The sequence below is a fragment of the Bison bison genome, unplaced genomic scaffold, assembly GCF_000754665.1.
Source record: "Bison bison bison isolate TAMUID 2011002044 unplaced genomic scaffold, Bison_UMD1.0 scf7180017864506, whole genome shotgun sequence".
Taxonomy (NCBI): Eukaryota; Metazoa; Chordata; class Mammalia; order Artiodactyla; family Bovidae; genus Bison; species Bison bison.
Genome location: NW_011495063.1, coordinates 53,297 through 63,679, shown reverse-complemented (window position 1 = coordinate 63,679; position 10,383 = coordinate 53,297). Strand labels below are relative to the sequence as shown.

General features: G+C 38.7%; 1 protein-coding gene across 1 annotated transcript; it reads left to right on the top strand.

Annotated features, from left to right (window-relative positions):
* The first annotated feature begins 8,134 nt into the window (after positions 1-8,134).
* LOC104980637 (olfactory receptor 145-like) lies at positions 8,135-9,067 on the top strand. The gene has a single exon (XM_010829402.1). It carries the CDS (start codon positions 8,135-8,137, stop codon positions 9,065-9,067), a length of 933 nt encoding a protein of 310 aa, XP_010827704.1.
* Positions 9,068-10,383: the final 1,316 nt, after the last annotated feature.

The window sequence follows — 10,383 nt, the reverse complement described above, 5'->3', positions numbered from 1 at the left end:
GAGGGAAGAGTTGACTCATTGGAAAAGACTCTGATGCTGGGAAGGATTGGGGGCATGAGGAGAAGGGGACAACAGAGGATGAGATGGCTGGATGGCATCACTGACTCGGACTGAGTCTGGGTGAATTCTGGGAGTTGGTAATGGACAGGGAGGCCTGGCGTGCTGCGATTCATGGGGTCACAAAGAGTCAGACACGACTGAGAGACTGAACTGAACTGAACTTAAAATGGTAAATGTTGGGGCATGTATATTTTACCACAGTTAAAAAAAGTTACTTCCAAACCATCTAGAGATTCAAGATGTGTTACAAAGTTTCATGTGATTTCTAATAAATTGAGAAATAATATGGGTCAAAGCAAGGTTTGAAGCAACAGGAATATTATCTATTAATTTCGAAAATATTTGTCAAAGATAAAATTAAAATACATGTTAAAAAAAATATGAGTAGTTTAATGGGCCTCTGTGACAACATCAAGCTTATTAGCATTTGTGTTGTAGTGGAACCAGCAGAAAGAAAGAGAAAATGTAAAAGATGTATTTAATGAAATTTTGGCTAAACACTTGAAGGAAGCAGCTATCGAGGTTTGGGAATTATGGAGAGTCTCAAACAAGATGAACCCAAAGCAAAATACACTGCAGCATATCATAGTTAAAATGGCAAAAGATTAAGGTCAAAATAGAATTTTAAAGGCAGAAATAGGAAAACAAAGAATCTCATTGGAGGAAACCCACATAAGTCTATTATAAGCTGATTTTTCTGAAGGACTTCTGCAGGAGTAACACAAATATATTTAAACTGCTAAAGCGGAGGGGGGGGGCGGGTGGAGGGGAAAACCCTGCAGCCTAGTATACTCTTCTAAGCAAGTCTATCATTCAGAATTGAAGTAAAAATAAAGAGCATCTCCAACAAGCAAAAACTAAAAGGGTTCACCAATACAAAAGCAACTATAGAGGAAATGTTAAAAAGTCTTCTTTGTTGAAAAAAGACCACAAGAAGAATAAGAAATTAGAGGAAGGGAAAATTCTATTGGTAAAGGCAAGTATATAGTAAAGGCTGTGGACCAACCACTTTAAGCTAATATAGTGGTTAAAAATGAAAATTGTAGAATCAGGCCAAGATATGAAAGCAACCTAAATGTCCATCAAGGGCCAAACGGATAAAATGTGATAAAACACACAATGGAATACTGCTCGGCTGTTAAAAAGAATGAAGCTTTGTCATTAGCAATAAATGAATGGACTTGGAGGATATTATACTAAATGAAATAAGTCACTGAGAAAGACAAACACTAAATGATACCATTTATATCTGAAATCTAAAAGATACAACAAACTAATAAATATAAAAATGAATCAGACTCACAGATATAGCAAACAAACTAATGATTAACAAAGAGGAATTAGAAGATGGGCGGGCAATAAAAGAGTAGGGAACTAAGAGATATAACTACTGTGTACAAAGTAAACAAGCTATAAGGATATACTGTACACACTGGGACTATAACCAATATTGTATAATAAATATAAAAGAAATATAACCTTTGAAATTTGAATAACTGTTGTACACCTGAAACATATGATATTGTAGATATAAATCTCTATAAAAAGGTGAAAATTATAAATTCAGCCATGCTGCTGCTGCTGCTAAGTCGCTTCAGTTGTGTACGACTCTGTGCGACCCCATTGATGGTGGCCCACCAGGCTCCCCCATCCCTGGGATTCTCCAGGCAAGAACACTGGAGTGGGTTGCCATTTCCTTCTCCAATGCATGAAAGGAAAAAGTGAAAGTGAAGTCGCTCTGTCATGTCCAACTCTTCAGGACCCCATGGTCTGAAGCCTACCAGGCTCCCCCGTCCCTGGGATTTTCCAGGCAAGAGTACTGGAGTGGGGTGCCATTGCCTTCTCCAAAATTCAGCCATAACTCCAACAAATGGAATAGACATGAAAAATGTAAAATACAACATCTAAAACACAAAATGTGGGAGAAGCAAGTACAACTGTAAATATACTAGAATTTGTTTGAACTTAAATTATTAGCAGTTTAAAATGAGTGGCTATAGGTATAGGTCAACATATATGAAACTTGTGGTAACCATAATAAACAACCTGCAGTAGATATTATAAAAACTAGAGAGAAAGGAGCACAAACACAAAACTACAGAAATCATCAAACTACAGTGGAAGAGACCAATAGAAAAAGACAGAGAAGACATTCAGAAATATCCAGAAAACAAGTAGCAAAAGATAGTAAGTAATACATATTTACATGTCAGTAGACTAAATGTTCCAATAAGAAGACATAGGGTGGCTAAATGGATTAAAAACAAAACAAAACAAACCAACAGACAAACAGAGTACCATCTAACATATGCTGCCTACAAGAGATTCATTTCGGATCTAAAGAGACACACAGAATAAAATGAGGGATAGCAAAACCAATACAATATGGTAAAGTAATTAACCTCCAATTAAAATAAATAAACTTAAATTAAAAAAAAAAAAGATATTCAAGTCAAGAGGAAAAAAAGAAAGAGGGGGATTCTATACCCATATAAGACAAAGTAGTCATTACAACAAAGTCAGTGAAAGACAAAGGAAAGGACAAATGAAAGACAAAGGAAGGACAACGAAAGACAAAGACAAGGAAGGACATTAACAGGATCAATGCAGAAGAGAATATAACATTCAGAAACGTATATGGACCTAGTATGCTTATGTGCTAAGTTGTTTCAGTCGTGTCCGATTTTTGTGACCTGGTGGACTGTAGCCAGCCAGGCTCCTCTGTCCATGGGATTCTCCAGGCAAGAATTCTGGTTTGGGTAGCCATTCCCTTCTACAGGGGATCTTCTCGATCCAGGAATTGAACCCAGGTCTCCTGCATTGTGGGTAGATTCTTCACCTTCTGAACCACCAGGGAAGCCCTTGGAAAAAGGTACAGAGGTTCATCACAAAGCTAAAAATAAAACTGCCTATGATCCAACAATCAGTATATATCTGAAGAAAATGAAAACAGTACCATGAAAAATTATATGTGACCAGAGTTCACGGCAGCATTAGTGTCAATAGCAAAGATGTGGAAGCCACCTAAGTGTGAATCAACATATAAATTATGTATATATGGACTTCCCTGGTGGCTCAGATGGTAAAGCGTCTGTCTACAATGCGGGAGACTGGGTTCAATCCCTTGTTGGGAAGATCTGCTGGAGAAGGAAATGGCAATCCATTCCAGTACTATTGCCTGGAAAATCCCATGGACAGAGAAGCCTGGTAGGCTACAGTCCATGGGGTCCCAAAGAGTCGGACACAGCTGAGCAACTGACTGATATGTGTGTGTGTGTGTATACATACATCATACACATATACATTTAAAGGCTTAATAATCAGTTAAATTCAGTCGCTGAGTCATGTCTGACTATTTGTAACCCCATGGAATGCACCATGCCTGGCCTCCCTGTCCATCAACAACTCCAGGAGTTTACTCAAACTCAGCTCCATTGAATCGGTGATGCCATCCAACCATCTCATCTTCTGTTGTCCCCTTCTCCTCCTGACTTCAATCTTTCCCAGCATCAGGGTCTTTACAAATGAGTCAGCTCTTCACATCAGGTGGCCAAAGTACTAGAGTTTCAGCTTCAATACCAGTGGGCTTGAGAGTCCTTTGGACTGCAAGGAGATCCAACCAGTCAATCTTGAAGAAAATCTGTTCTGAATATTCATTAGAAGGACTGATGCTGAAGCTGAAACTCCAATACTTTGGCCACCTGATGCAAAGAACCAGCTCATTGGAAAAGACCCTGATACTGGGATAGATTTAGGGCAGGAGGAGAAGGGGATGACAGGTTGGATGGCATCATCGACTCAATGGACATGAGTTTGAACAAACTCTGGGAGATAGTGAAGAATAGGGAAGCCTGGAGTGCTGCAGTCCTTGGGATCTCAAAGAGTTGTACAAGACTGAGAAACTGAACAACAACCAAAAAAAGAAGAGGAAGTGGGAAGAACTAAGACATTGAGACTAACATATAAACACTACTATGTATAATATAGATAACTAATGAGAACCTCCTGTATAGCACAAGAATCTCTACTCAATGGTCTGTAGTGACTTACATGGGAAGGAAATTAAAAAAAAAAAAAAAAGTGGTTATATGTATACATATGACTGATTCAATCTGCTATACACCAAGAAACTAACACAACATTGTAAAGCAATTACATTGTAATAAAAGTTAACTAAAAAAATGAAACCTATTAGGCACCATCTACGTGCTAGACTAGCGATATCCAATTTAAATATAATTCAAGTCCCACATATGATTTCAAACTTTCTGCTAGCTGAATTAAAAAGGTAAAAGAGAAAGATGTGACATTAATTATAATAATGTTTCCTGTAACTCATTAGATCCAAAATATTATCACTTCAACATGCAGCCAATATAAAAATCAAGATACTTTTACCTTTGATTGTACTAAGCCTTCAAAATGTTCTCAGAACAGCACAGATCAATGTGATACTACTCTTTTTAATTAAAAACACTTGATCTCTATTTAGATTTATAACATTTACAATTTAAGAGATAGATTCCCAACTTAAGTTGTGTCAAACATGTGCTGGGCTATCTCTAGTTCTGGCGAGTGGGGGTTGCTCTCAAGTTTCGGCTCATGAGCTTGGTAGTTGTCGCACTTGGGCTCTAGAGTGTGGGCTTCAGTTGTTGTGGCCCAAGGGCTCAGTAGTTGTGGTGAATGGAATTAGTTGTCCCAGGACATGTGGCATCTTCCCTTATCAGGAATTGTACCCATGTCCCCTGCATTGGCAGGTAGATTCTTTACTACTGGACTACCAGGGAAGTTCCATGGCCGTACACTTTGTGTCATTTAAAAATAAAATATCCACCTCATTAGAACTGATTCAAATGAAACATGTAAAATATCATGTAAGAAACGAGTTGCCAGTCCAGGTTCAATGCACAATACTGGATGCTTGGGGCTAGTGCACTGGGACGACCCAGAGGGATGGTATGGGGAGGGAGGAGGGAAGAGGGTTCAGCATGGGGAACACATGTATACCTGTGGTGGATTCATTTTGATATTTGGCAAAACTAATACAATTATGTAAAGTTTAAAAATAAAATAAAATTTAAAAAATAAAATAAAATAAAAATAAAATATCTTATTTAGTTAAATAGTAACTTTTTCATATTTTTACAGTTTTATTGAGATAAATTGACTGTATATGTTTAGTGAAAGTGAAAGTGACTCAGTCATGTCTGATTCTTTGTGGACCCATGGATTATATGGTCCATGGAATTCTCCAGGCCAGAATGCTAAGGTGGATAATCTTTCCCTTCTCCAGGGGATCTTCCCAACCCAGGGATCAATCCCAGATCTTCTGCATTCAGGGGGATTCTTTACCAGCTGAGCCACCAGGGAAGCCCAAGAATACTGGAGTGGGTAACTTATCGCTTCTCCAGTGGATCTTGCTGACCCAGGAATTGAACTGGGGTCTCCTGCATTGCAGATAGGGATTCTTTACCAACTGAGCTATCAGGGAAGCCCAGTTTTAGAGAATGTGGTTCAAGATGGTGACATAGGAGGATCCTAGATTCACCTCCTCTCATGAATGCAGTGAATCTACAGCTACATATGAAGCAGTCACCTCTGAAAAAGATCTGAAAACTAGCTGAGCACCTTCTTCACCTTGTAAGGTGAGGAAAAGTCACACTGAGGTGGATAGAACAGGCTGAGATACAGTCTCACTACAAACTCAACCTCTGATGCATAAACCAAAAATGACGAAGGTACTCACAAACCTGATTTTTTTTTTTTTTTTGCACTATTCTAGTTCTGATATAGAAGAAAATTGTTATTTAGAACTGTTAAAATTATAAAAAATCTTTATCCTGAAGACCCAGTGTTCCTTTTCTCCTTTAATAAGATTTATTTTCTAGACTGTGTAGAGAATTTATGGATTAGGAAATCTCAGAGGGAACATTTTTCCTATAAATGAGTTATTGACAGGCCAGTATATTGGGATTCCCTAGTACCTCATCTGGTAATGAATCCACCTGGAATTCAGGAGACCCCAGTTCAATTCCTGGGTCAAAAAGATCCCCTGGAGGAGGGATAAGCAACCCACTCTGTATTCTTGGGCTTCCCTTGTGGCGCAGATGGTAAAGAATCCATCTGCAATGAGGGAAACATAGGTTCGATCCCTGGGCAGGGAAGATCCCCTGGAGGAGTATATGGCAACCCACTTCAGTATCCTTGCCTGGAGAATCCCCAAGGACAGAGGAATCTGTCGGTCACAGTCCATGGGGCCACAAAGAGTTGGACAAGACTGAGTGACTAAGTATAGCACCAGCAATGATTTTCTAGGACTCATTTCTGAATCATATTTTCCAGAATTGCTCTTATGCCAAGCTTAAATATGTCTGGCTTCATGCATAAACTGGGTGAAAGACTCTTAACAAGTTTCTGAATTTCTTACATATTTGCTACATAAATTGTTTTTGCATCAGTTGTTTTTGTTGGGAAAAAGAGATTAGGGCTTCCTCTTCATTTCTGTAATCTAAATGAACAGAAAATGGGAGTTTTGGCTCTTCTTTGGGGAATGGAAAATCCCTAAGTGAAGGGAAAACTTGAGTAAACTATGGATTCTCTAAGGGACTAAGGACAGATTAAGCTACAGACTGCAAATGTAATCCCCCCAGGTCCCTATTATACATAGACTGTTTCCCTGGGGAAGAGACTGAGCAAACTTCTGCCACATTTATAAGTGAGTGCATTATACCATTATACTCACATTAAATCATCTGTGACTTACCAAGTGGCAAAAATAATAATAAAGAAGAATGTTTATTTTTCTCTGCTGCTTGAGTGGACTGAAAGTCATAAACAGAAATTATGATTTATATTTCTAGAAGATTTTGAAGTCAAATCAGAAAGTACATGTGGGCTGAATTCTATTAGAATAAAAGGAACCAAAGCTTCAGAACCTGAAATTGCCCTACTAAGACCAGAGGGTAAAACCAATGATAAGAAAGCCCTGGGGTTTTCTGGAGAAAGGAAGGTGAGTTTCTGAATTTCATTTATTCATGTCCTTCTTGTTTGAAATGGAAGTCCAAGGATCTAAGATATGATTATTTCCCAATTTTGCCTCCTGAGACTCACATAAATCTTAGAAAAATATCTATTTAAGACATGGATCAGTGAATGCTCAGAGACATGGGGCCTAAAAGGATGCATTAGATCAGTCAGTAAGTTCCCTCTCCATGGATGGAAGTCTCACTCATCTACAATTACAGTTTTTACTCTGTGATGTGGGGCAGAGAGTTAACCTCTTGTAGACTCTGGCCTACAATGGCAGCCCACTCAAGTACTTTTGCCTGGAAAATCCCATGGATGGAGGAGCCTGGTAGGCTGCAGTCCATGGGGTTGCTAAGAGTCGGACATGACTGAGTGACTTCACTTTAACTTTTCACTTTCATGCATTGGAGAAGGAAATGGCAACCCACTCCAGTGTTCTTGCCTGGAGAATCCCAGGGACGGGGGAGACTGGTGGGCTGCCATCTATGGGGTCGCACAGAATCAAACACGACTGAAGTGACTTAGCAGCAGACTCTGGCCATTTAGTTTTAGTTAAGAAGCAATTTTCTTTGTTCTCACCCACCAGTCTAATCTGCTTTAAAGAGCAGCACTTAATCACTAGAGTCTTTGTCTATAGTCTTACTGGTGAGGGGAGACTTCAAGTGAAAGGAGAAATGTTGAGATATGGGAAGAATGAGTCGATCCTGGTCCAAATCTCTCCATTATCCACTGTTTGTTTTTTCCCCAAGCAGTAAAGTCTGCACAGGGCAGTGGTTTCTTTCTTCTGTAGGCTAAGTTTTGATACTCTTTCCTATTTAGTTTATAAAGACCCAAAAAAGCAAAATTCCCTGTCACTCCATTTCATGAAAATGGTTAACACAGTTCCATGAGAGAGTAGGTAAGACAATTCCATAAATCGAGGCTGGGTTACTGTCAGATATCCCCAGCCCAAACACCACACTTGTGAGAGGAGATACTGTGTGAAAATTGAGTCATTGTTCTCTATGTAACCTTTTTCTTCTGTGCTCACAGATCACCTTAGAGAAGAATGGCTCCTGGAAATGGCTCTTTGGTGACCAAATTCATTCTGTTGGGATTAACCAACCAGCCAGATCTCCAACTCCCTCTATTCTTCCTGTTCCTAGGAATGTACATGGTCACTGTGCTGGGAAATTTGGGATTGATAACACTAATTGCACTGAATTCACACCTACACACCCCCATGTACTTTTTCCTTTTTAACTTGTCCTTCATAGACCTCTGTTATTCTTCTGTATTTACACCCAAAATGCTGATTAACTTCATATCAAAAAAGAATATTATTTTTTACATGGGGTGCATGACCCAGCTCTACTTTTTCAGTTTTTTTATCATTTCTGAAATCTATGTGCTAACATCAATGGCCTATGACCGCTATGTGGCCATCTGTAAGCCACTCTTGTATAATGTTGTTATGTCCCCTAAAGTGTGTTCCAGCCTTATGCTTGGTTCCTACTTGATGGCATTTTCTGGTGCCATGGCTCACACTGGATGCATGCTGAGACTGACCTTCTGTGATGCAAACACCATCAACCATTATTTCTGTGACATCCTCCCTCTGCTCCAGCTTTCCTGCACAAGTACCTATGTCAGTGAGCTGGAAATGTTCATCGTGGTAGGTATCAATATCATTGTGCCCAGTCTCACCATCTTTGTCTCTTATGGTCTCATCCTCACCAACATCCTCCACATCAGCTCCACAGAGGGTAGGTCCAAAGCCTTCAGCACCTGCAGTTCGCACATCATTGCTGTTTCTCTCTTCTTTGGATCAGGGGCATTCATGTATCTCAAACCACCTTCTGCTGTGTCTATGGATGAGGGGAAAATCTCTTCTGTCTTTTACACCAATATGATTCCTATGATGAACCCATTAATCTACAGCTTGAGGAACAAAGATGTTAAACTTGCTCTGAGAAAAACCCTGAGTATGAGACAGTTTTAATTAGAACTGTCTGTGTGCATGCGTTACAGGACAGTGATATTGAGTGTTTAATTTTAATGACAATCTTCTTATCATATTTTTATTATCTTTTTTACCTAGTATCTTAAATAAATTTGAGTCCTATTTATATAATTTATTTCCATTTATATATATATATATATATATTTTTTACTGTTTTCAAGATACATGTCATCTCTTTTTCTTGCATAGTAATAACATTAAATAGTGAATATATTATCTCTTTTCATTATAATTTTGAAATTATTTTTCCACTGGGAAAAGATGGGTGGTCTCCAAATAGTGAATTACATAGCACTAGACTGAAAACATATCACTAGGGTTGTTTTTATCTATCAACTTGCAATAAGAAGGATAAATGAGGATAAATGCTCTGTTTCTACTCTTATCTTCCCATATTTGACTTGGCAATAATATATCTTCTTTAAATACCAGAGACTGGCGGTTCTAAGACTATCAAGGACAATCCATTTCCCATCCATAAGCTTTTGGCGAAGAGTTTTATTTTTCACCTTTGTAAGTAAAATTGACATATAGCCAATCAACAAAATACATGTCTTGCATGGGTGGGAAAGTGAATCCAATACTGGATAATCATTTACTTTAAGTCACACAGCTTTAGAAAGAAAAATTATAGACTAAATTCTGATCATTCTGACTTCAAATGTATTATTCTTTAGTATGTTCTATACACTCTTCATTATGTTATTCTATTTCAATGAACATGAAATATAAGAAAACATTCCTGATTTAAAGTTGACTCTTCTCTGTCTCAGAATGACATATGAATTTTTCTTAAACTGGGTAATCCTTTCTTTTCTTTTTAGCAAAACAGCTTGATTGTCTTTTGCTGTTGTTGTTATCAGAAAGAGAAAGTTTTAGGGGATCATATAGAGATGGTTTGCTCAAAAAGGGAAATTAATATTTCTGCAAAATTAAAAACCTGAATTTGGAATGCTTTTAAGTGTTTGTACTTCAGAGAACAGGGCATGAACATTAAGGATGCTCAGATCAGATCAGATCAGTCACTTAGTCGTCTCCGACTCTCTGCGACCCCATGAATCGCAGCACGCCAGGCCTCCCTGTCCATCACCAACTCCTGGAGTTAACCCAGACTCACGTCCATCGAGTCAGTGATGCCATCCAGCCATCTCATCCTCTGTCGTCCCCTTCTCTTCTTGTCCCCAATCCCTCCCAGCATCAGAGTCTTTTCCAATGAGTCAACTCTTCGCATGAGGTGGCCCAAGTACTGGAGTTTCAGCTTTAGCATCATTCCTTCCAAAGAAATCCCAGGGCTG

Coding starts and splice junctions, on each gene's coding strand:
- LOC104980637 (XM_010829402.1), top strand. CDS start 8,135: ATGGCTCCTGGAAATGGCTCTTTGGTGACCAAATTCATTCTGTTGGGA.